Source organism: Nicotiana tabacum, chromosome 3 (genome assembly GCF_000715075.1).
Source record: "Nicotiana tabacum cultivar K326 chromosome 3, ASM71507v2, whole genome shotgun sequence".
Lineage (NCBI taxonomy): Eukaryota > Viridiplantae > Streptophyta > Magnoliopsida > Solanales > Solanaceae > Nicotiana > Nicotiana tabacum.
The window spans coordinates 29,944,859-29,972,205 of NC_134082.1; the positions used below are offsets into that span (position 1 = coordinate 29,944,859).

Sequence of the window (27,347 nt, forward strand, 5' to 3'; positions counted from 1 at the left end):
ATAATGAAAAGATCTGACAACTCTCTTTTTGAAAAAATCAAGACACAGTTAGACAAGCATATGGGAAATAAGCAAAGAATGAAGTATCACTACTACTTTAAAAAAAATTTCGGGAGTAGTTCCTAAACTTTTGAATTATTGTTCTATCATCCTTGTATACAGTTTAGCAGTAAAGTACTGAAGACTCAAATTTCAATGAGTTCAATTTCATCATTTAAAGTGTAGAAAATCACTAGAACTTGCTCTGTTTTGTCTATCAAGGTGAAATTCTAAATTGCACTGATCTAGAAAATGAATTAGGCCTTCTTCAAATCCCATATAACCAAACACCATAGTCACTAAAAAATTAAAAACCTCAGTATCCCCTTTGAGCCTGAAACAACTTTTCTTGTTTTAAAAACAAACCTATTCCTATATAAGATGTCACTAAATTTTCTAGTCATACATTGTAGAAATTCACACAAAGAAATGACAAGTGTGTATATTTTTGCTCATATACCCAAAGTACTCAAATGATTATAAATTTCACCTGAAAAAGTTATTGAAGTATAGAGAAATAGAATATTATTCCTCAAAAAAAAGAAGGGGAGTAAAGTACATGTATATATTTATGAACAAATAGATGTGCAACAAAATTCCATCAACTTATGAGGTAGAACATTTTAGAAAAAGGAATATTATTCCTAAAAAAAAAAAGAAGTATCACGTAAGAATGATGAACAACTCATACACCTTTTCAGTTGCCAAGAAAAGCAAATTAGTCACTATAAATATATATTCAATATCCTACCAAAGCCATGAACATACATTACAAGCCAATAAAAGTCCTAAAAGATTCTATGATTAGTGCTAGTTTATATTAGTGGAGATTTACAAATAGGGAAAGCCTATGGTTGTGTTATATACACTATTTTATGATTGTCTTGAATGAAGTTAATTGAAAAGTATCAGTATGTAAAAGTTGATCTTATGCAGGATGAAAGATACATAAATAAGAAAGTAAAGTACACTCCAGAAGATTTATTAAAATAGCAAGTGATGACGAATTTTTTTTGCAAAATTCAAAGAAACCTATACTAACTGTTCGACTTGATTTCTTTTCTATGAGGGAGGAACTCAGAAAATTTTCTCGAGGACGATGTAAATGCTTAGTGTGGGGGAATTTGATAGGAAGAAAATAACATGCATACATAAGTATTACTTTTAATTTAAATAGTAATGTTTATATTTTAATTGCAGGAAAAACCATAAAAAGGTACAAAATAATAATAATAATAATAATAATAATAATAATAATAATAATAATAATAAAAAAAAAAAATAATAAGAAAAGAAAGAAGAAAAAATCCAAAAAAGAAATCATACAAAAAGCTTGAATGTGATTTCAAGCTTAGCTTGCAAGCCCGTGACCATCAAATGCAAAAGAAAAGAAATTAAAAATTTGCAAATCAGATGAAAACATGATTTACCAAAAGCTCTCAAGTGAAGCTATAAAATGAGACTTGGAGGTAGTTGGCAGGGGTGTGGAAGGAGGAGTAGAAACTTTATATATCTTACTTTCTAATTATAAGTGTTCGATATCAATTTCTTCAGTTATTTAGTGTAGGAAATTAGTCTAGTTCCCATTTTTAATTAAATAGTGGGAATTATTCTCCTTGAATATTTCTATCTATTTTCTTATTTAATGGGCAAGAATATTTTCGTTGTCAGTACTAACTCCATTATGGAGTAACTTTTCTTGTGTTGGGAGAGTGATAGATCTTAATATTTCTATATAATAGTGGATATTATTCCTCAATTTCACATACTTGAGCCGAAGCTTTTCATTTAAATTTTATCTTCTTTATAGTTAGGTGTTATTTAGTTTGTTAATATCTATCTATCTATCTTGTACTATACATTAACTTCTTACTAATTCTGTAATTGAAAGAGGCAACTAATTCTGTAATTGAAAGAGGCGGAAGAAGTAACATAGTAAATTTTGGTATTGATAGATGTTAACTTTTATTTTGTGACATCTAGCTCTTATATGTTAAAATTAACTCTACACTTATTTGTAATCGAAATAGGCGAATATTGTAGTAATCAATTATAACAAGTAGGGTAACCAAAAGGGACCTACTAAAAAGAGCATGTTTTAGTTCAAGTATATATTTTTGGTTATTTAATATTACCATTTTAACGATTAATTCGTATAACCGAGAGGAGTGCAATTAATTGTTCAATAATAGTACTAATATATAAATGTAATCGTGAGAGGCATTTGCACATTTTTGAGAAATAGAAATTGAAGAATAATAATTCTACTGTATAATAGAAATATTATGTTAAGTCAATATCCCAACGCCTTTTATTATATTTGTGAAAAGTAAAATATTTTCTACGCTCTATTCATGCATTTTTAGTTAGTTAATTTACAACTCAACTCTTTCTGAGCAAAAGAGCCTTTCTTAGGCATAGGAACTGGTTAAATTAGGCTCCAGCCAAGAACTGGTTAAATAGGTTACCCTCGACATAGGCAAAAGAGCTTCGACCATGTTAGCTCCAAACTATAAGTCTTCGAGATACTCAACCGCCGAGCCAAACCTCCCGCTCGATCATTGCCATATAACGACTCACAATCGAGGTTTCTATCAAACCGTCGAAAACCGAGGCAAACACAATTCCAAAAAGTCCTTAACGAGGGAAAAATAAAGCCTATATAAGAGGTCGTACTGACCCAATGCGTAAGAGCCACTATCGCCAGCCTATATAAGAGGTCGTACTGACCCAATGCGTAAGAGCCACTGTCGCCAGCCCATACAAAAGGTCGTACTAACCCAATGCGTAAGAGCCCAAGGGCCATCCTTAAATTCAAAAACCTGAGGGTCGAACGAGCTCAAGTCGGTACCTGACTTGGAGACTGAACCCAAAACAGTTAACTAAATATGCCTAGGAGCAAAAGCATAAGAGCTCAAACGCCGGCTTATACTAAAAGTTCGTACCGACCAAATGCGTAAGAGCCTACGGTCCAGCCCAATGAGCCTCAGGACCACACCTTGAATCTAAAGATTCCTTTTAACTTGAAGACCAGCTCATCTGGGTAAAATCAAGGCAATAGGAAATACATGAAAAATAAAACCGTGAGGCTACCTTTTATACACATATGTGAGGGAATACAAGCTTCATTTGCAAAGTTCTCTAAAAGCACTCTACGCAAAACAAGGAAACGCCTAATTTAACCTACGTCCCCCTCGGGGACTATGGTTCGTCGGCCTCTTTCTCGCCATCTTAGGCATCAGACAGAAGGAACATAGCATCATATTCTTCCGCCTTCACCTGCTTTATCTCTTCTGAGAGATCGAAGCCCCTGGCATGAATTTCCTTGAGGGTTTCCCTCCGAGATTTACACCTCACGTACTCTTTGTTCCTACTCTCCTGGTCAAGAGCCCTCCTTAGCTCAGGACGAGCATCGACAACATCCTTCTTAGCCAATATCTAGGTGTCCACCCGAGCCTTTAGCCCATCGCGCTCGAACTTGGCTTGACCAATTTCGTTCCTAAGGCATTCCAGGTCCTCCGTCTTTTTCTGCAGCTAAAGTAAACGAAACATTAGCCTCCGAGGATAGAAGAAGAAACGCACACTCTTTTGAAACAGAAGTTACCTGTTCCTCGAGGTAGCTTTCGTAGTTCAGACTGTGACTCACCTCATACCACAAGTGTGCCAACTCATCTTCCCTTTCATCGCAAAGAAACTTGAGGGATTTCTCCCCATCTACAGCTTTTCGCAATCTGGCCTCATGACGAAGCAACTCAAATTTGAGCTTATTAAAAGCATGTGGAAGAGAAACGTGGTAAGAAAGTAAAAATTACAAAATTATAAAACCAGTACGAATGGCCAAAACCTGCCTCTGAGTAAAGCTACTGAGCTTCCTCGAAAGTTGAGCGTATATCTACTAGTTTGGCTCCATCTACCCCGGTAGAATCGCCCCGATTTGGGATACGATTGCCCAATATAAGCGTCCATTGGCGTCGAACATCCCTCGAAGTGCCTTCGACGGGAGAAGAAGTCGTCGGCAGAGAACCCTCGTTCCTCAAAATACCTTCGACGGTAAAGGAAATGGCAGCAAAGGAGGGACCATTTTTCAATAGCCAGAGACCTCGGGTGCCGCAGGTTTGGCCGATACGCCCTCTCCGAGACTTTGGGCTGGACTCGTCTTGCTACAATCACTGTCATCCTACAAAGGCCTTTTCTACTTATTGTTATTATCATCATCCCTCGGTCCTAAAGGCGGAGGTCTTTCTCCCTCTCCTAGAGGGCACGACCTTGCTTTAATGGACTCCCCAATGCCTACGATGACAGAGTTAGTATGCAGAAAGAAAAAGTGCCCTTCCGAGAAAAAAAGGGGAAGGGAACAAATCACATAACACGTACTGTGGTGTTTTGCCTCTGACCTATCCTTGGATAAAGCTTGCCACTTACACTCATTGTAGGCCAAGTGGGTTGCCAACTTCCGAGCCCAATCCAGCAGATGAGTTACCTCGCGTGATATCCATAAAGTTGCTACAGAAAAGGAAAGGACGGCGCATTTACAGAGCCTGCCTTCACCGTAGGCAAAACTACGAAGGCACGAGTGTACCACTTGCGTGTAAAATTCCATTCCTCAAGAAATGGCAGAAACTCCACAGGGATAATATCGACAGATCTCCATCTTCTTTGTCGTCAACGACAAAAGGCGTGGTGAATCGGCATCGCAGGGTTAGCTGACCTCGATGGTAAAAGGGTCGGTACATCCTGATGAGATGAGTAAGAGTGAATTCAAGACTTGCTTCTTCCGCAAAGAACCTCATCATCAACACTATCCGCCAAAATGACGGGTGAATCTTCGCCAAGGTAACCTGGTGCTTTTGACAGAAGTCGAGCACAACCTTATCACGGAGGCCCAGCATAAAGAGGTACCTGTACACGTTCAAAAACCCATCGGCATGGTCCATGATGTTCTCCTCCGAGGAAGGTACCCGTAATACTACCTTTTCATGCCATCCATAGTCCTTCCTCGCCGACTCAAGGTGCTCCTCTCCTATTAAAGAAATAAACTTCGAGGCATACTCCCAATGACCTCGAACGTTGGGTGTCTTTTCTGACAAAAGATCCCCCCTCGAAACAAAATGCCCATAGGCAAATTCCCTTCTCCTTGCCGAACGGACCCTGACATAGCAGCCATGACTGTGGTAAAGGAGAACTCTATAAAAGAGGATAAATATTCAGAATAGTGGAATCTTCAAAAGGGCAAAGACAACCCTATATATGGAAAAAGTGGCGATGACCCTCATGCCTCAAAGGCTGATTAAAAATACAGGCTAAAACTTTTATCACTTTGGGAAGATGTGCCGACGGGATCGCCGCGATCATTTCGTAACCATGTCATACATTTGATGCCGCCATACGACATTTTGGGGTCAGAGACCCCTGCATCAACCAGCCTTCGAGATGGTACCTGATCTCAAGGGCCCTCGTCAAAAAAGAAGAAAGGCTCTAAGGAGTCGTCAATATCATTGTAGGCCTTGAGATAGTACCCGATCTCGAGGACTTTTGTCAAAAAAGAAGAAAGTCTCTAAGGAGCCATCAATATCATTATAGGCCTCGAGATGGTACCCGATCTCGAGGACCTTCGTCAAAAAAGAAGAAAGGCTCTAAGGAGCCATCAATATCATTGCAGGCCTCGAGATGGTACCCGATCTCGAGGACCTTCGCCAAAAAGAAGATAGGCTCCAGAAAGCCATTGGCATCATTACAAGTCTCGAGATGGTACCCGATCTCGAGGACCTTCTCCAAAAAGAAGATAGGCTCCAAGAAGCCATTGGCATCATTACAAGTCTCGATATAGTAACCGATCTCGAGGACTTTCGCCAAAAAGAAAAAGATAGGCTCCAGGAAGCCATTGGCATCATTACAAGTATCGAGATGGTACTCGATCTCGAGGACCTTTGCCAAAAAGAAGATAGGCTCCAGAAAGCCATGGACATCATTACAAGTCCCGAGATGGTACCCGATCTCGAGGACCTCCACCAAGAAGAAGATAGGCTCCAGGAAGCCAATGACATCACTACACGTCCCGAGATGGTACCCGATCTTGAGGGCCTCTCTTAAAAAGAGGATAAGCTCCAAACCTACTCATATAGGCTTGGACTCGAGGTATCATCTAAACCCGGGTAAGCCCTCATCCGGGATCTATTTGCAATGTCTTAAGGCTATTGTCATTCCCCAACCTCGGGAGGCGCGACCGGCGCTCAATCGAGTAAACCCAACTGAGCAAGCCTTATCAAACACTTCCTACCCAACTCGATACGAATAAGGAAATCATGCTTTCATTCATTTGTTTAGACGAGGAAAGATAGTGCATTGTACAAGGTTAGTTAATTTTAAATCACAACATTAATCCGTAATTAAGTTCCCAAGATTACATACAATTACACTTTAGAAAAATGAGAATTTGAATTGCATCATAGTTCGTAGACCCATCCAACGCCCGTACATAACCCACACATATGTCTACGGAGCCTCTAAGGATACCCAAGACAGTGATAACAACGTTGGCGACAAGGCCCCGACTATACCTCAAAATAGACATCTATAACAAAAGGCATATCATAAAACCCCTTGAAGGAGGAAAGGGCTCACCAAGAGTTTGAGAAGAGGATGCTCCGCTACACACGATCGACACTATCCGCTATGGAGCCACCTACATTCATTTAAAAATGTAGCGCCCCCGGCAAAAGGGACGTTAGTACCATGGAATACTACTAGTATGTATAACTAAACACCATCTACTTAGAAAGAACTTTCATACAAGAATAAGAAATCACAAGTATAACTCAATACTACTAGTATGTTCGCAGTACCACCGCTATCTTGAGCGGAGTCCGATCTCGACCCGATCGGCTAGGTTGCCTCATTAGAGACATATGCTTCAATCACAATCTCATTTTCCTTCTTTTTCGGAATTCATTCACAATACCTTTCCAATACCACCGCTATCTTGAGCGGAGTCTGATCTCGACCCGATCGGCTAGGTCGCCTCATCAAGGCATTGTTCCCTTCTCATAAATCAATTCATTTCACATATATCATTTTATAGGCACTTGGGGCCACGACTTATCAAATCATTCTTGGCACTAGGTCGCATTTTACATCGTTCCCAATTTTCAATATTAACTTTGCCAGTTAGGACAGTAGGTGCACACAAGAGCAATTTAAATTGTAAACATAGATAAGATTTCACATAGATAGCACAATATATTCAGCTGCAATCTCAATTTAAGGTCTAAAAATTTCCAATACATAATTCATACCTTTGCCCCTTTCAAGCTGTCAAGATAGCACGTTGATTGTGTTGGGACACATTTTTCACACACATAAGGTTACAACACCAACTCATGTAAAACAACAGGCAATGCAACAATCCAACTTTAATCTTGCCATGCCCACACAATCACCGATGAAGTTCAATTTCTAAAAGACGGGGTTTTAGCCATACATACCTCAACCGAGCTTTCCTTAATCCTATAACGTTCTGGAATGTTCGCACCTCAATCTATTTAAGCAATATAGCACAATATAACTCATAAGCAAGAAAAGATCATAATCTAAGCTCTCTTGAGCATTTTACCGAGCAATTAGTGTTCATTAAGGCCTTAGGGATCTTTTTATGCAAGATTACACTAGCCCATTACCCATGCCCCCTCTTATATAATTCCTCATACTCTTCAAGAACACATGCATGCAATGCAAACCTCCTTATCCCCATGAATTACCTCACTAATGACCCTTTGTAGCTATGTGTAAAAATGAGAGCTGAGGTGATGAAGCCTTACCTCTTGGAATGAAGGTTTAGGTCCCTCACTTGATTATCTTCAATGATTCAACAAGGATTTTTGGATCAATACTGATGAAAGTCATTTCCCCTCTCTAAGACCCTCTCTCTCTCTCTCTGTAATAGCATAAAAAAACAAGCTCAAATAAGCTATTACACCGTATATAACGATAGGGGGTCGGGTTTAAAATTATGAAAATTGGAGCCCCGAGTCGGATCTGCGATCGCAAAGCTGACATGCAATCCGCATAATGGACAGCAAAAATGCTCCCCAAGACCTGAACACACTGCCTGGGTATGTGGCAGAAATGTGGTCCTCATACCCGTTCTACGGTCGCATAATGCACTGCAGAACTGCCCCTCACAAAATCCCAAGGGAAATATGCGATGACTATGCGGTTCCCATATCGGTTATGCGATCGCATACTTGATCGCATAGTTGACCTCAAATTTGACCAACACACTGACTCACTTTGCGGCGATTATGCGGTCCGCATACCTGATATGCGACCGCATTCTCGACCACAGAATCACATTTTCTGGAAAACATTATTTCTTGACTTTTTATAGCATAGATCAGTCCTAAAAGATCCTAACCACGGCTCGCAAGCTCGCCGCGAAGAATTTTACGCATCTCTAACACATGATCCTAATTGCCACTATGAGCTTTTGGGTTTAGGGTGGAAATTTTTCACAGTGCCTCACAGCTATCTACATTGAGTTCAAAACAAGTTTCCAGGTAGCCCGAGCTTGAGCGAACCCCCACTCGAGGACTGCTCCCGAAAGCCTAAAGGCTATCTTTATTCTCAGGCATCTGAGCAAACCCCCTATCAACGACTATCGCGGGGTCTAAAAGGCTAAGTCTCGTACTGAAAGTTCGAAGCCCTACTCTCATTCAACTCGAAGTCGGGGATCACGACGACCCGAGTTTATCAAAACAATCCGGGCTTGGTCCAAGGAACGGCAAAGGGTTCTACAGGGAATCGTGTTAAACAATCAAGAGCCAGAAGAAACACTTGCACCCGGGCTCGATATTTGCACCAATTGGTAGAGTCATGCATTCAGATTCTTCACAAATGCAGATAAAAATAACTATAGCATAAATCATAGACAAATTGAAGAAACATCTTTGTATTCATAAGCACATGATTACAAAAGTCCACGAATGGTCCTTACATATGATTACAAAAGCCCACGAAGGGTCCTTACAAAGAAACAAAGAAGCAAACAAAAAAGGTCAATATATAATAAAAGCTAAGAGTCTAATCTATCCTCGGGGGTGCATCCTCGGCGGCAGTATCTTCGAGCACCACCTCCTCGGGGGCCTCGTCTCGATCTTCCAAAACGGCATCTTCAAGGGAGAAGATGGAGAAGAGGAAAGTGATGCAGAAGAAGCAGAAAAGGATGAAGAAATGGCTGGGTAAAAAATCTGGCTAGTATGGATTTCACCAGCACTACTATTGTGAAGCCACTTCTCGAGATGTTACATCGGTGCGGGATGCAACAGTTAGTAGATAGTACCACCTCACAACACGGAAAGCAAAAGGAGTGAGGCGCTGCACCGGGTAGTTAGGAGAGATGAGTAGAAGTTCATAGTCCTCATATCTTCTAATGCGAGGATAATTTGAGATTTCTCTCTCATCACATTGGGTCAACAACAACAATAACAACAACAATAACAACAAATCAGTACAATCTTGCTCGGTAAGGGAAAGCCCCGGAAAAAGGCCATGGCATGACTGGTGAGAACGCCGCCATGTAACTTTAAGGCCACGGGCCTCAAGCATGGGAAATACCAATGGATGAGGATGAAGAGAAGGAGGGGGTGAAAGGCTGTTAAAAAACATTTGAATGAAGAGTTGGTTCAAGAAAGCCTCCATTTATAGAAAGGGTAGCAGCGTAACCGATTGCGCCATCAATGTCTTTGAAAGACGTACCGGCAGGCACAACTAATGCATTTTTAGGAGCTGGACCGGCTGCGGTATTATCGCTTTGGAGAATAAAAATCGGCAGTACATTGAATGATTCTGGAAAGATGAACCGACGGGACTCCTCGGTTATCGTAAAGGCTTACGTCATAAGTATGACATCATCGTGGGAAGTTCGAACAGATGGATATCAAAGTCGTTTCTTATCATTCCACTCTAAGAAACACGAGGACTATCTATATACGGTAAAATCAGAGGGTCCAATTTTCCGACATTACGATGCCTCGTTAGCACGTTTTAAAAGGCTCGAGGCTATGGTCGAGATTCATCCCCGAGGGGCTATCGACGACCGATCTCGGGGCAGCATAGATCAGCGATTATGGTAAAAAAGTAGGAAGTTCCCAAAGCGCGTAGCTAGAGCCGACAAAGTCTGTCAGGCTAGTCTAAGCCTGTACCATAGCATTAAAAGGTTGTACCAGCCCCATATCTTTGTAATAAATGCATTTGTACTATGTTGGGATTCCCCCTCATATATAAAGGGGATCCTTGCTATTTTGTAGACATTTGATGCTCAATATTGAATATACAAGAACATTCTCTCTACTCTCTAATACATTCTCTTGATCTCATTGCTTCTATTTATTGCTTATATTCATTGTATTCTATTTATTGTTCGTCATATATTGCTTGTCATTGATCATAAAAAGCCATCATTTTAGCTCTCATAACTGTTAGTCCTCCCTCGATTGCCCTAAGCGGGCCTCTAAACACGACCTCGAGGCCTCATATACGGTAGCTCAAGGCCCCGACCTCCAGCCGTTCGATTTGATTATCACATCGTCTCTAAACTATAATCTTGCTCTTTAATCTTTTACTTAGCATCCATTGCTAAACAACTAGCATAAAAATAGATCACGTATTTTTAGAACCACAAAATCAAATTTAATTATTATTACCATTTTCACGGTAAACATTACTTATAATACTACTCACTTTTTAACACACCTTATACACCTTACTATCATGGCCATATGGTACCTTGTATGGTACTAGTCCATAAATATCGAGTATTTCAGCTCGGGCCATATTTTATCCCAAAATGTCAAACTTCGACGAAATTTATTTTCTTCGATTTGCTTACCCTTTCATCTTCATGAATTTACTCATTACCTGTTTGAAATAGAATGACTTATAATCTTAAAATAATCGCATTCCCGAACTTATGTCGATTAACTTACGATGAAATTCTAATGTACAAAAATGCGGGATATAATATCTCATTTCCGAACATTCATCAATTTACTTATGGCGTACTTTCACATACGAAAATATGGGTTGTAACAATTTCCTAGTTAAATTTTTAGTTTCTTCTAGATCTATAACTATCACGGGTTGCCAAAAAAAAAAAACAGAAAAGAACCCCTCTTTCCTTGTGCCCAAAGATCTAACATGATAGGCAACGGAAAAGAAAGAATAAGGGTAGTGGTTGATCTCACTACTAACCTCTTAAACACAATCAATGAGGTTTCTAAAGTAGAAGGCGAAGATATAATTCCTAACGCCTCTCCTAGGCGAGGTGGGTTGCCCCTCCCTCACAACAGTATCACAACGTCCTGCGGTAAAGGAGCTTCCGCGTCCACAATGGAAGAGGCACCACAAGTAGTGAAAAACTACTTGAGGCGTGGCTGACAAACACGCTGACCAACATCCTCGACTAGCCCACCTAGGAGGCAGCTAGAGAAAACACAAGGACTTGCATTGCACCGACAATGGCCGAGCAACACGACCCTCTCCCTCTAGTAACAGGTATCAGTCATAATGTTAATAATGTAGGTGACGACACCCTCACAGCCATTCTGAGAAAGATGGAAGAAATGGAAAATGAAAACAAAATACTTCGGGACCAAATGAGAGAGCACCAAGAAAGAGTTGACAAAATACCGGGTGCCCCAAAACTCTTGCCGAAAATAGATGCTGGCCGGTTTGTTGAACAACCCTACAGTGATGAAGTTGCCCCGTATGCCATACCTAAGACCTTTAAGATGCCGCCTTATCTGAAGATATACGACGGTACGACCGACTCCGAGGATCATGTGACTCATTACGTCACTGCGGTAAAGGGCAATGATCTCGCCAAAGAACAAGTATCCTCCATCTTGTTGAAAAAGTTCGACGAGACCCTCACTAGAGGAGCATTAACTTGGTACTCACAACTGCCCGCGCACTCCATCGAAACATTCAAAGAGTTGGACGACAAGTTTGTAACGGGCCATGCTGGGGACAAAAAGGCGGAGGCAAGAGTCAACGATATATTTTCCATCAAACAATCGCCCGGAGAAGGATTTGAGGGACTTCCTCGCTCGTTTCAACTGAGTAAGGATGACCTTACCAAATGTATTAGAAGGCATGACTGTAGCAGCTTTCCAAAACGGGCTGAACAGGAATGGCTCGAGGGCGACCAAAAAATTATTAAGTTGGATTATGAAATACCCTCCAACCACATGGGATGAAATACAAAACGCTTATTGTGCTGAGTTCCGTGCTGACGAAGACGACCTGAACGGGCCAACCCATCGGTTGACCTCGGTACAAGACGAATCTAGGAAGGATCAAAGAAACGATGCCAAGAGGGATCTTACTGCTCCACGACCTAATCGAGAAATGCATCAGCCGTATATCAAATGCGCCATCATGCCCCTCTCCCACCACGAATAGGGCCCATCTAGGCTAAGGACAGGGACTCACCAGAACGAGATAGGTATGCCCCCTTTATTATCCGCTCATAATTTTTGTGCGTCGCTTTCAGAAATAGTGTACGCATTGGAGAAGCTCGGACCAAAAGTGAAGTGGCCACAAAAGATGAGGTCAGACCCAATCACCAGAAAGTCAAACTCCCTCTGTGAGTTCCGCCAAGAGCAAGGTCACAAAACTAAGGATTGCATCGCTCTAAGGCAAGAGGTCATAAACATGGTTCACCAAGGACACCTGAAAGAATTGTTGAGCGATAGATGGAGGACCAACTTTGCCCGAGGACGTGAACAACACCAGGGACCGCCGAAACCACGTTCACCATCCCGCACCATTCAAATGATCATCGGAGATGACAATGATGCATCTATCAACAATGTAAAATTCACCATAACCCACAAACTTAAATGGTCGATCACTTATGAACGGTATGACGAACTCGAAGAAAATATCATCTTCGATAAGTCGGATACCCATGGTTTGGTTTTCCTTCACTATGGTGCCCTTGTTATCACTTTACGAATATTAGATACAAATGTAAGATGCATTATGGTGGACGATAGGAGCGGCGCGTGCACTATCCACCCACGAGTACTTGCGCAGATGAAACTCGAGGATAAGATAGTGCCACACTACATCTCGCTAACAGGTTTTAACAATGCAGTTGAACGAATATCTGGAGAAATCACACTCTCCGTCCTGGCTGGCAGCGTCACTCTGGAAACCACATTCCACATCATGGATCAGAATACAGTGTACAACGCCATAATATGACAACCCTGGATACACGCCATGATGGCCATCCCCTCCAGCTTATACCAAGTTATCAAATTTCCAACCCTGTGGGGAATATTTAGCATACGAGGAGAACAACGCACATCTCGAGAATACTACCGCATCGCCCTAGATTGTACAACTACCCAACAAATGAAAGGAAAAGCAAAAGAGACATAGCAATTAGCAGGGTCGAGGTCGAGCTGTGATGAAAGGGAGGACGTCATCAGAGATCCCGAAATGGTAGAGGCCGCGGGATCAAACGTAGAAAACCTCTATCCCGTCCAACTTGATGATAATGACCATAACAAAAAAGCCTGCATCGGCAGCAAGCTTTAGGAACCAGGTAAATTCCGTTAATTCTTAACTGCTAACACATACTTGTTTGCTTTTTCCTATGCAGACATGCTAGGTATCCCAAAGGATATTTCCACACACAAGTTAAACGTCGACCCGTTCCACCCCCCCGGTGAGACAGGTTAGGCGGAAGTTCAATTCTACAATAAATGATGCAGTCCACGAGGAGGTCAAAAATTTATTAGAAAACGGTTCTATCAGGGAATCAAAATACCCCCAATGGGTGGCCAATATGGTCATGGTGAAAAAGAAGAACGGAAAGTGGTGGATGTGCATAGACTTTATAGATTTAAACAAAGCATGCCCCAAAGATTAATTCCCCCTACCTCATTCGACCAGCTCATTGACGCAGTAGCCGGGAATGAATTACTGAGCTTCTTAGATGCCTACTCGGGTTACAATTAGATCCTCATGGAAGAGGATGACCAAGAGAAGACTACCTTCATCACTTACCAAGGAACATACTACTACAGATTCATGCCTTTCAGACTGAAAAATGTGGGGGCGACATACCAAAGGTTGGTCACCAAAATGTTCAAATTTCAACTCGGCAAGACCATGGAAGTCTCATAGATGATATGTTGGTTAAGTCCAAAAGGAAAGAAGATCACATCGACCACCTGAAAGAAGCCTTCGATATACTCATGCGATACGAAATGAAGCTAAATCCTGAAAAGTATGTGTTCGCCGTAACCTCAGGAAAATTCTTGGGCTTCCAAGTATCACAAAAAGGTATCGAGGTCAAACCTGACCAAATCAAAGCAATAGAAGGGATACCAGAGCACTTAACCAGCAAAAAAAGGTTTAGAGACTGACTGGCCGTATCACCACCCTGTCGAGATTCATCTCGTGATCATCCGATAGATGCCACAAGTTCTTTGGCGTACTCAAGAAGGAAAACGACCTCTAGTAGACTTCCGAGTGCGTCGAAGCCTTGAAAGAGTTAAAAGCTTACCTATCATCACCGCCACTACTTTTTAAAGTGGAGCTTGGGGAACGCCTCCTCGTCTACCTCGCTGTATCTGAAGTGGCGGTGAGTGAGGTCCTGATCCGAGAAGATAAAGGTACACAATCTCCCATCTATTACATTAACAAAACCTTAATTGATGCCGAGACGAGGTACCCCCCACCTCAAAAAATTGGGCCTGGCCTTGGTCGTAGCTTCACGAAAGCTTATACCCTACTTTTAGTGCCACCCTATCTCAGTAGTCACAACTTTCGCCCTGAGAAGCATTTTGTATAAGCTCGAGCTATCGAGAAGGGTAGCCAAGTGGGCCATAGAATTAAGTGAGCATGATATCACATATCAACCGCGAACGGCGAAAAAATCACAAGTCCTTGCCGAATTCGTCCCCGACTTCAGCACAAATATAATGCCCGAAGTCAAAAAAGAAATCACCCACGCTTCACAAACACAAGATCTATGGATTTTGTACACCGATGGTGCTTCTAATGCGTCAGGATCCGGACTGGACTTGTGCTCAAAGTCCCAACAGGCGAAGTGATTTGCCAGTCCATAAGGTGCCCGGACATGACTAACAACGAGGCCGAGTATGAGGCCGTGATTGCAGGATTAAGGCTAGCACTTAAGTACGGGGCGAGACGGGTCATCCTACGCTGCGACTCGCAACTCGTTGTCAACCAAGTCATAGGGACTTTCCAGATCAAAGAGCAAAGGTTACAAAAACACCAGGCCGAGATCTGCAAACTACTGCCCAAGTTGATGAATGCCAACTCAACCAGATCCCTCGAGCACAAAACATCGAAGCAGATGGCCTTGCCAAATTAGCGGCAGCCACTAAAAGCATAACCGAGGAAGGAAACATGGTCACCTCATCGATCGATCGATCGATCGATGATCAGATCGAGGTAAGGACTATAAATCTAACTTGGGACTGGCACAACCATATTGTTGCATACTTGTAGGATGGCATACTCCCAGATGATAAAAAAGAAACCAAGAAGTTTTGGATGCAAGTGGTCAGGTACAACATCATCCACAACGACCTATACAAGAGGACATATGGAGGTCCCCTAGCAAAATGCTTAGGTCCAAGTCAAACGCGACACGTCCTAGAAGAAGTCCACGAAGGCCACTACGGGGCTCATTCCGGCAATCAAGCTCTGGTTAGATGTCTCATACGAGTAGGTTACTACTGGCCCACCATGAAAAAAGAGGCCACTGACTTCGTGAAAAAATGCGAGCAATGCCAAAAATATGCCCCAATGATCCACCAAGCGGGCAAGAACCTCCACTCGGTCATCTCTTTATAGCCTTTCATCAAGTGGGGAATGGATATTGTCGGCCCTAGAGCCGTCAAAACGGGCTTGGCCCTTGAGTTCAGCCCAACCCAACCCGCTATTTGGGTAGGGCTAGGTTGGAATTTTTTTAGCCCATGTAACATTGAGGCTTATAATCCCGGCCCAAGTCAGCTCGCTAGCCCTTGAGGATTGACCGAGGCTGGGCCTGGGCCGGCCCATGGGCCAAAAATAATTTAATTCAAATTTAAATATTTAAAAAAGTAAAAACTAAAAAAATATTAATTATAATCCTTATTTTCCAACCTTAGATTACTCATTTAGCCTTCCATATCAACTAGAATTTTTATTTTTGACATGCATGTAGTGTGACAAGATTAGTTCTTCTTTTCCTTAATTAACAATGAACTAGAAAAGTTTTAAGTGACCAATAATAATTTTTTTCAAAAGAAAATATTACTTTAAGTGACCAATAATCAGTTTGGTTACTTTAATATATTATTAATTATTAAATTTCTCTTCAATATAGAAAAAAGTCAAGTTTTAAAACCCAAAGAAAATTGACAACACTAGCAAATTTCAAGAATTTTAAAACTTTTATGTACTATAATGATGAAATCAACAAATAATGTTAAACCTAAATTAAAAAAACCTTAACATATAAACTTATTGAAGCAATTCCTGAACCTAAGGAAAGTAAAAGAAAAGTACTAAAAAAATATTCATGTAAGGTTAAATAAAGAAGAGCTAAAGATATAGAGAATTTACATTTCAATTACGATATTCCTTGTCAAATATCAAGATTCTTGTACACTCTAAATAAACAAAAGTTGTTCATATGATTAAGGGATTATGTCACGAAAAAAAATCTAAAGATTTGAAAAAATATTTTTTCTAAAAAAATTGAAGGGACAACCCGCCCTAGTCCGCGACCCTCTTAGGGCTGGGCTGGGTTAGCCATTTTAAGGTCCATATAGATGGAGGGCCGGCCCGTCCTAGCCCACCAAATTTTAAAGCCCACGAGGCTTTTAAATTTCCTCAATTGTTTGCCGCTTCGGCCTCCCCAAAGAGATCAGTTGCTATAACGGACCCCACTTTATCAGAAAAAGGTCGCCGAATTTTTTGAGAAATGGCATATCAAAAGAATACTGTCCACACCGTACCACCTCGCGGGAAACGGACAAGCGGAATCCTCCAATAAATCAATACTGAATATCATGAAGAAAAGCTTGAGGATGCCAAGGGACTATAGACAGAGCTATTACCAGAAGTGCTTTGGGCCTACCTCACAACACCAAAGACGAGCAAAGAAGAGATGCCTTACTCATTAGTCTATGAGACTGATGCGGTAATACCAGTCAAAGTCGGAGAGCCAGTTTGAGATACTCCCATGATAGCTGTCCGAGAAACGATAAAAACAGAAGGCAAGAGCTCGACGAAGCCGAAAAATGGAGAGATATGGCCTACATAAGGATGATCGCCCAAAAACAACATGCAGAATGCTATTACGACAAAAAGGCTAAGGTCAGACTGCTCAAAGTCGGGGACTACGTGCTCAAAACCAAAACACAAGCAAGCAAAGGCCCGCAGAAAGGCAAACTGGGAACAAATTGGGACGGCCCATACAAAATCACGGCAACAACAAACAAAGGTCATTCCAACTAGAAACAAAGGAAGGAAAAACCGCTACCAAACAACTAGAATGCCGCCCACCTCAAGTACTTCAACTTTTAAGAAAGAGCGTTCTCCACGTTGTACTCTTTTTCCCTCACTTGAGTTTTGCCCCGATTGGATTTTCTCGAGGAGGTTTTAATGAGGCGACAAGGAGGACACTTCAAGTTGAAGTGCGAACGGATGGGGACACAGGATGATTAGTTCATTGCCCAACCTCTCAATACTTCTCCAAGTCGCCCAATAAAGGGATTAGATAGACTTGGACTGGAATGCCAGCCCGGAAAACATGTAAATTTCTCCCAAGTATATGAGCAAAACACAAATGTATGAAGTTCGCCCATACTTTCGCCAGAGCAACATTGCCTCAATATCTACTCGGCCCCCGGCCATAATTAAGTACGAAAGTGACATTTGACCTCATTCGAATTAACTAAATTGACATTCGACCTCGCTCGAATTAACTCACAATCTACCTTGCTCGAATTAAATCACATTTGACCTCGTTTGAATTAATTAAAGTGACATTCGACCTTGCTCGAATTAACTCACATTCGACCTCGCTCGAATTAAATCACATTCGACCTCGCTCGAATTAAATCACATTCGACCTCGCTCGAATTAAATCACATTCGACCTCGCTCGAATTAAATCAAGTGACATTTGACCTCGTTCAAATTAATTAATGTGACATTCGACCTCGCTCGAATTAACTCACATTCAACCTCATTCGAATTAAATATGACATTCAACCTCGCTCGAATTAACTCACATTCAACCTCATTCGAATTAACTCACATTCGACCTCACTCAAATTAACTCACATTCAACCCTGTTCGAATTAACTGCCAGGACCAAATCCAAATTTTTACGATTGAAGCGACCAACCGGCAAACAAAAAGAAGAAGCATACAAGCCTGAACAGAAAGAAAAGAATCAGATACAAAATAGCGAAAATGACATTTCATACTTCAAATATATTTCGTACAAAAGCTAAAGCAAATGCCAGCAAAAATATATACAAAGTTTGCAAGCAAAAAAAAAACTACTCGTCGCCTAACCCGACAGTGCCATCTCCACCTGTATCTCCGCCTTTACCATTAGAATATTCATCCTTATACCAGGTGTCCTGCTCTATCTAATCCATGCCTTCATCCTCTTCGCCATCACCGGCCTCTAGTATAGTAGGGTCATAACCACAAGCAATCCGAGCTGCACGCGCCTTAGTGTGAGCATCCTCGAAGTCGGCCGTAGAAACCTTTCCCGCCGTCATCAACTCTCTAAATATATCTAGTTAGGCCTCGACGTGAATCCACTTCTCATACAAAATCCCGCGGAATATCGGGGAAAGCAGAAGTGTGAGAAGAGGACGGCTGGGCCAATAATTTTGCCTTCTCAGCCTCGAGGACGAAGACTTGGTAACCAAGGCTCGAGACCTCTTTTCTAGCTCCCCTATACGCTTCTCGAGCCGCTCTTCTCTGATTTTAGCCATATCCAAATCATTTGCCCGCTCAAATCAAAGGACACAGATTGCGGCCTCCAAAACCTCCATTTTCGTCGAAGCCGCCAGCCGGGCCAACTCAGCCTTCTCTAAGTCCACTGCCTTCTCGGCGAGCTCACCACTCATAGCCTCTGCCTTGACTAGACTCTCTTCGAGCTCGTGCTGCAACGAAATTACTTGGGCGTGGAGATCGGTACATTGGGCCACGAGCCCTTTGCTCACCTCGAGCTCTTCTTCTTTCTCTTTTAGGGCCCCTTCGAGGTTGTTGCACTTGCCGATGACTCTCATCAACTCGTCATCTTTCTTTTTAAGCTTAGCCCAGACGGCCTGAAAGTTTCCACTCTTGCCAAACCGCTAGCAAATCTCGCAATTCTCGTAACTGTATTCACGATAATTTCGCTTATCTTATTAAAAATGGTCCTGCGCCTCTCCTCTCGGCGGGCACTCTCGATTTCCAAAATAATGGTCTCAAGAGGGGAAAAGAGGAGAAAACCAAAGTCAAACGAAGAAATAAAAGTGAAGTACAAGGCACAAAAGTTAAAAGGTCGGAAAAAGTTACCCTGAGGGCGAGGCCGGCTATACCTGATGACAGAGCAACATCGTCCAGTTTTTCAAGAGCTCGGCCCTCTATATGGAAGGGGTACACATAGAAGGCGCATTACCCATGTCAGTGTATTTGCACCACGTCATGCCTTACGAGAACTAGGTCTATATGAGTGAAAATTTAGAATTTAGCCCTAAACTCAGCGAGGGCCACCTCTTTCATCAACGACTCCGAGATTTCGGGGTTCATCTTCAGGTATCTTCGAGAAGTCAGATCTAGCCTTCTTACTACAGGAAATTATTTCCTCCATCGTAGGGAAGATATCATCCTCAGCAACAATGGAAACCCCATCGTCATGGGGAGGTATGCGCACTGCCAAGGGAACAGGGTCAGGTACCCTCCCAGAACTGGAAGTCACGTTAACCATCTTTGTTTATAAGTAAAGAAGGTGTAAACACAGAAACAAAATCGAAAGGGTAGGAATTCTGAGTGAAGAAGGTATGAAGATACAATGTTTAGGTTGCAAAGAATGAGGCAAAGGACTTTCTATCCCTATTTATAAGACTCTAGGCATCAATAACGAGAAAGCAAATCATCGTTTCCCAGCTCAGGAAGCGAAACGGCAGAGGCATAGGAAACGATACAAGGTATCGAAAAAATGCATAATAATGGCGCATTATGGCATGTCGTCATTTTGAAGCGACGTGACCCTAGGTTGTTGTTGTAAGCACGTGATTTTTGCCCAATATGAGAATTACTCCCAAAAAATTCAAAAATAAAATGATTTTTCTTTGGTGTGCAATTTTGTGATATTTTGTGATATTTTGAATAATTATTTGTATTTGTCTGTGCGTGTTTATTTGCTAAATTAATAAAAATACAAAAATATGTCGCATTTTGCATGTAGGATTTAATTCTACAATTGTTAGTAATTAAATTTGTTTTACAAAAATTAAAAAATTACAAAAATAGGCATCGTTTGCATTTTTAGCATTTAATGTCCAAATATACAATTTTATGCTTAATTATTACTTAATTGTGCGTTAATTGTTATTGGGAGTTAATTTGCGCTTTTATAACTTAATTTAATTCTTAATAATAGTTTAAGTATTTTTATAATTTAGTTTTAGAGAAATAAAAGAAGAAAGAGAGCGAAAATATAAAGAAAGTCGGAATTGGGCCTCTTCTTCGATTTCAAGCCACAGGCCCAAAAAATGGCCCAATCTTCCCTACGACCCAGTCCATTTCGAACTGGGTCGACCCAGTCCATAACCCAAAAGACCCAAACCCCTTTGTCTTACATTTTACAAAACAAAACAAAAATTAAAAGACAAGAAACCCTAAACACTAAACCAATCCGCCCCCACCCCTCCTATCTTCTTCTTCTCCATCTCCAAAATAGTGAGCTGCCATGGCTGCCCAGCAGCCACCCCCCGACGCCGGAGTCACCACCCAAACCAGTCCGGCAGCAGCCTCACGACCAGCGAAAAAAAAAACCTTCACCAACCCACGTCCAAACGCCATAGCCCCCGGGAAACCACCTGCGTCCACCATCCATCACCTTCCCCATCCATCGCGACTTCATCTTCGTCGTTCGACGTCAAGCTCGAGTTCGAGCTCGACGTCTGCCCTCACCCTCGTCGTCAACCACCATCCATGCCATAACAATCAACGACCAGTGATGGCCCAGACAGTCCGCCATGGATGCAGTCACTGCCCCGACGTCGCCACTGCCCAAACGACCTCCGTTATTGTTTCGTCCTCGGCTGCTCGTTTCTGCTTTGGGCTGCTAGTGTTGCCTCGTCAACAACCAAGCTCCGAGCTGCTGCTGCCGAGTTGATGCCTCACCTTCATCTTCCTCACGCAAGCACCAAACACACCCCCAGCTGCTACTGTCCCGTCCAGCTTCTTCAGTTACTTCTCAATCGCGTTCGTCATTGTTGGTTCGAGCTTTGGTCGAGGCTCGTCAAGTTCGTTGTTGGTTTAGTCGTTTGTTCGTCATTTCGATCCGGTTAGTAGTTTCTGAGTCTTATTTTGTCCGTATTTTGTTTTGATATTTTCGAATCTAAAATCGGCAAATGTTTGTTTTGTTTATCGTTTGAATTAATTTTTAGTTCATGTTTATGTGTTGTTTGTTAAATTAATTTTTCAGATTTCAAATGAAAGATTAATTAGTTATTTTTCATATTCATTTCATGTTTGTATTATTGTTAAGTAAGAATTTGTTAGTTTGATGTTTGTTAGATTCAAATTGAAATTTAATTAACTATTTCTTCAATTTGTTTCATGTGTTTATGTATTGTTAGAAATTGTTAATATTGTTAAGTTCAAGTTTAAGTTCATAATTGTTTCTTCGTCGATCTTGTTATTTGTCTAAAGAATTTAGTTGTGTTAGAGAAATATGTTGGTTTAATCGTTTAAATCCATCATGTTTGTTGTTCAAAATAGATTCAATTCATGTTCATACTTTGTTTGATTGTTCTTGAATTGTTGGTTGTAATGTTGTTAGAATTGATTTTAAGTTCAATATGATTGAAGTTAGAAATCTAAATATACTTGTTTGTTGTTGTTGTTAAATCCGAAAATAGGTTTGTTGTTGCTAAAAATATTGTTCAATCAAATTTTAGTTGTTCTTGGTTGTTCAATTTGTGTTCATATGATTTGTGGTTGAAATCATGTTCATGTGATTTGTTATTGAAATGTTGAAGAAATCATGTTCATGAAATTTGTTGTTTGAACATTGTTAGAAATTAATCATATTGCCTATATTTTGGTTAAGTTTGATTAATTGATGTGTTATAGCTGATGGGTAGTTTGGTAATTTGTAGTACGTTCAGGGGTAATTTGGTAATTTTCAGTAAGGTCGGAGGGGTAGTTTAGGAATTGTACATTTTGTAATTGTTTATATGAAGCATGAGGGACAAAATAAAATGGGGTGGGTTGTGATATGGTTATTTAATATAAAGGGGGGACAAGACAAAATTTAGTGGGGGAATCTTGCATTATTTTATGTTAGGCATGGGGGACAAAATATAATGGGGTGGTGTGATATGTTTATTTAATGTAATGGGGATGAGTGAGAAGAAAATGGGTTGGGTAGAGAAAAAGTATGGATTTTAATTAATTGAAAGGTTTATGGGATGAGTTATATATATGAAGTCTTGAAATCAGATTTAAGGAGAGAGACAAGAAAAAATACACACGAATCTGAGAAAAAAAGAGAGAAGAAAAAAGGGCTGAACATTTAAGAGAAAGAAAAATTCCGAAAAATATTTAAGCTTTCAAAAATAAAAATAAAAACTAAAAAATCTTTTGCTTTCTTTCTTTGTTTGAAATTAGTATTAATGGTTGTTGTTTCATTCAAAGCTTAAAGCTTTTGTTTTTGGGATTACTACTCCACCGATCTGTTACTGGGTTGTTACTGTTGCTGGATTGTTGCTGCTGTGTTGTACTGTTATTACTGCTGCTGATTCTCATCTTCATTTTCTTTTGCTTCCAATATCAGGTACATATCTGTAAATTCATGTCACGAAAAGCTTCAACATGACAAATTAATGAAGTTCGGGAATTATAATTCTGTTTTTCATTCGTTCAAGTTCATTAGTTAAAAATTTGGTTTTTGTTTCAGTTGATTAATATAGTAGTACGTTTGGCGTAATGAATATAAGGTAATTGTTACCTCTTAAAGTTCGTTTAAGTGTTGTAATAATATCATCTATTTCGGAATTTTCATTAAGTGAAGTCATGATTGAAATATCAAGGTAGGGAACATGGTATAAAATGGGCCATTAATTACATCCCGTAATATTGTTAGCTAAATGTAAAGTAGAATGGAAGTATCAAGAAATTACATTATTAGTATATCTTGTAAAAATCTGATTTTGGTTTAGATTGATATAAGTTGCATGTTCATATATGGCATGATGATGAGTATATATATAATCATATGTGGAAGGTGAGTTGATACAGCTCGTTACGAGTTTAGAATATTAGGAATGGTTCAAACGTACAACTATATTGCATGTGATGTAATTTTATTGAATCAATTTGTATAATAGTTCTCTTTCTTATCAACTTGACTCTTATCTTCCATTGCAAACATTAACCAAACCATTGCAACTTTTGACTAAAAAAAAAATACATGAGAAGGACATGAGATTTATAAACGAATCGTGGCATTTTATGTAAAAGATATATAGAAGAAGAGTTCGCCTTAAATGAAACAATGAAGATTCTGCGGAAACTATTAATTTGTTTATCATTTTAAGTTCTTTCCCAATTTTATACACGATTCGATTTATGGACATCCAAATGTTGTATCCACGAAAAAATGTTAGTTTTAGATACATATTGTCTGTTTTCTTTTTCACATCATTAATTCTTTAAAATTTGAGGTATATGATTCATATGTGTAAAACAAGGCTCGCAGTCAACACATAATAACAATTTGTAGAGAACCTTATCAAAAATATTTTTGTGATTAGGGATACGTTCGCGTAACCTGATTATATTTCTAAAAGCAATTCGGATTATGCGTTTGCGCAACTTCGATCGAATATTTAATAAAAGGGATTCCTCGGAGAATATCATTATTAATTTCATAAAAACCCGAGATGTGAGGTTCACTACTTAATTATACAAAAAGGGCGAATGTTCTTGATTTTATTAAAGCATAATTTCGAAAATAATTATTTTAATAAAAATATTATCTATATTATTGTGTACACGTGCGCGTGACACAACTCTGCATGTTTTTTTAAATATATAATTTATAACACGAATATACGTACGCGTGATTCGATTCAAAGAAGGGTCTTTAAATCTAAATAGAAGCGGTAACAATAAAATCATGCAATAAAAATGTATTTTACAAATCAAAATAATCAAGCCGAATATAACATTTGAGCGACCGTGCTAGAACCACGGAACTCGGGAATGCCTAACACCTTCTCCCGGGTTAACAGAATTCCTTATCCGGATTTCTGGTGCGCAGACTGTTAAATAGACAGAGTCATATTCTCCTCGATTCAGGGATTAAAACCGGTGACTTGGGACGCCTTAAAATTCCCAGGTGGCTACTCTGAAACAAACAAACAAATCCCGTTTCGACTGTCCTTTAATTGGAGAAAACTCCCTACGCACCCTCGCGGGCGCGGAAAAAGGAGGTGCGACAGCTGTCACGCCCCAAGCTTGGGGAGAGCGACCGGCGCTCAACCGAGTGAACTCTGCCGAGCAAGCCTGTTGACACTTCCTATCCAACTCACTTACGATCAAAAGAAGACATGATTTCTTTACTTATACAATAGGAGATCATACAAGTACATTACTAAGCCATTTTATTAATTACATCATTGTTAGGTTTTAGAGTACATACACCTTACAATTTAGTGGAATAAAATTCCAAAGCATAACATAATTCATTGACCTTCCCAACACCCATACACAACCCACATAAATGTCTACGGAGCCTCTAAGTAGATACAAAATAATGTGCTACAAAAGTGCCGGCAACAAGACCCCAACTATACCTCAAAATATGATAAGAAGGTAAACATAAGGTACAAAAGATATAGGACCCCAGGACAATGTGGGGCTCACCAAGTCGACTGGAAAGGAGATGCGCCACTAGCTACGATCAACACTATCTTCTACGGAACCACCTACATCCATTTAAAAATGTAGCACCCCCAACAAAAGGGACGTTAGTACTGTCGAATAGTACTAGTATGTAAAGCTAAACATCAATCTTAATAGAACGAACAACGAAATAAAAGGGGGAGTTGTCATGATATGCAACAAGAGCTTCAAACACATATGAAAAACATCAAGTAAGGATCACACAATATCCGGTTAGGTTTCCATCTTATTTATGTTTGATAATCTCAGTGCCATGTGCCACAATCCACAATACCAACGTATTCCTACACGGAGTCCGATCTCGACCCGACCGGCTAGGTCATCTCATTTGAGACATCAACTACTTCCACAATTTCAATCAGTCAATCTAGCACAATTACCACCATATGTGCTGCATGGTGTTCGATCACGGCCCCATCGGCTAGGCCATCTCACTTGAGACATCATCCTTTCAATCGTTCATCTCAATTCACATTTCCTTCCCATCTTTCATTACATGGCACGAGTAGCCTCATTTATTAGATCGTTCTTGGCACTTGGTCGTATCTTACATACATTTCAAGTTTCTTTTTACACATTCAATCAACATTACATCAACATCAATAAAGCCTATTATGTAAGTCATGCATATATATAGGGAAGGCATAGAAAATTCTAATCATACGGAGGCTTTTCATACAAATAGCATAGCAGATTTTATTCGATTCTTGACCTTTCTCAACACATATATTCCACATTTTGAACACATTCTCAAATAGCATAACGACATGATAAACATTTAGAACAATCATTGAACATGAATCTTTCAACACAGCATATTAGGACAAACGACTCTAGTATGATCAATTTAGGGACTTACACTAATTACACATACACCAGAAGTTCGATTCTAAGAAGGAGGGGGTTTAGCCATACATACCTCAATTGAGCTTTTCCTTAATTCCTACAATGTTCCGGAATATTCGCAACTTCAATCTATTTTAGCATTGCAGCACAATTGAACCCACAATTAGGAAAATGATCAAAATCTTAGCTCACTTGAGCATTTTATCAAACATTATGCGTTCATTAAGTTTTTATGGTCCTTTTATGGAAGATTACCCCAACCCATTTCCCATGCTTCTCTATCTTTGATTTATAATTTCCCCATATCTTCTAAGAACGCATGAATGCAATGTAATCACCCTCATCCCCATGAATTATCTCACTAATGACCCCTTATAGCTATGCTTGAATTTTAAGAGCTGAGGTGAAGAAGCCTTATCTCCTACGATGAAGATTTAGGTGCCTCGCTTGAATATCTTCAAAGTTTAAACAAGAATTTGAGGAGCAATTTTTGATGAAGGATACTTTCTCTCTCTTAGACCCTCTTTATAACTCTAAAAGTACCATAAAATGAGCCATTGTATAAGTTATAACGACAAGGGATCGTGTTTAAAAATTAGAAATCTGGGGCTCCGATACGGATCTGCGATTGCATATGCGACCACATAACGGTTATGTGGCCCGCAAAGTGACCGCAAAAGTAGCCCTTAGGGGCTTGAAGTTTCTGCCCAGGTCTACAACCAGTATGCGATCCGCATACCTATTTTGTGGTTACATAATACATCTCAGAACTTCCCTTCGCAAAAGTCCAAGACGATTATGCGATCAATATGCGGCCCGCAAAGCGATTATGCGATCGCATAATTGGCCGCATAACTGCCCTCAAAATTGGCCAAATTTTCTGCCTCACTCTGCGACCAAGATGCGGTACGCAGAGTGATTATGTGGTCGCATAATGGGCCGCATAAACGAATTCTTCTGCGAATATTTTCCTTTAACTTTTTAATGCATAGTTCAATCCAGAAAGTCCGAACCGCGGCGAGAATTTTCATAAATCTCTAACACATAATCCTAACTTGGCACCACAATATCTCGGTTTCTAGGAAAATTTTTACGGGGCCTTACAGTTGCAACTCACGAAAGGCCACGTTTCCACCCCGTCCAAAACATTATTACTCGACCTGCTCGCCTAAACTTCTCAACTATAATAGAGTCCACTCATTGAGGTCGCCAGGGTGACCTCAATAAGCG

The 27,347-nt window shown here is 40.3% G+C and overlaps 1 protein-coding gene across 1 annotated transcript; it reads left to right on the top strand.

Annotated features, from left to right (window-relative positions):
• Nucleotides 1-12,747: 12,747 nt before the first annotated feature.
• Nucleotides 12,748-13,302, top strand: LOC142175978 (uncharacterized). Its single transcript, XM_075242991.1, has one exon. It carries the CDS (start codon nt 12,748-12,750, stop codon nt 13,300-13,302), a length of 555 nt encoding a protein of 184 aa, XP_075099092.1.
• Nucleotides 13,303-27,347: the final 14,045 nt, after the last annotated feature.

Excerpts from the sequence above, each read along its gene's own strand:
- LOC142175978 (XM_075242991.1), top strand. The coding sequence starts at position 12,748 with ATGGTTCACCAAGGACACCTGAAAGAATTGTTGAGCGATAGATGGAGG.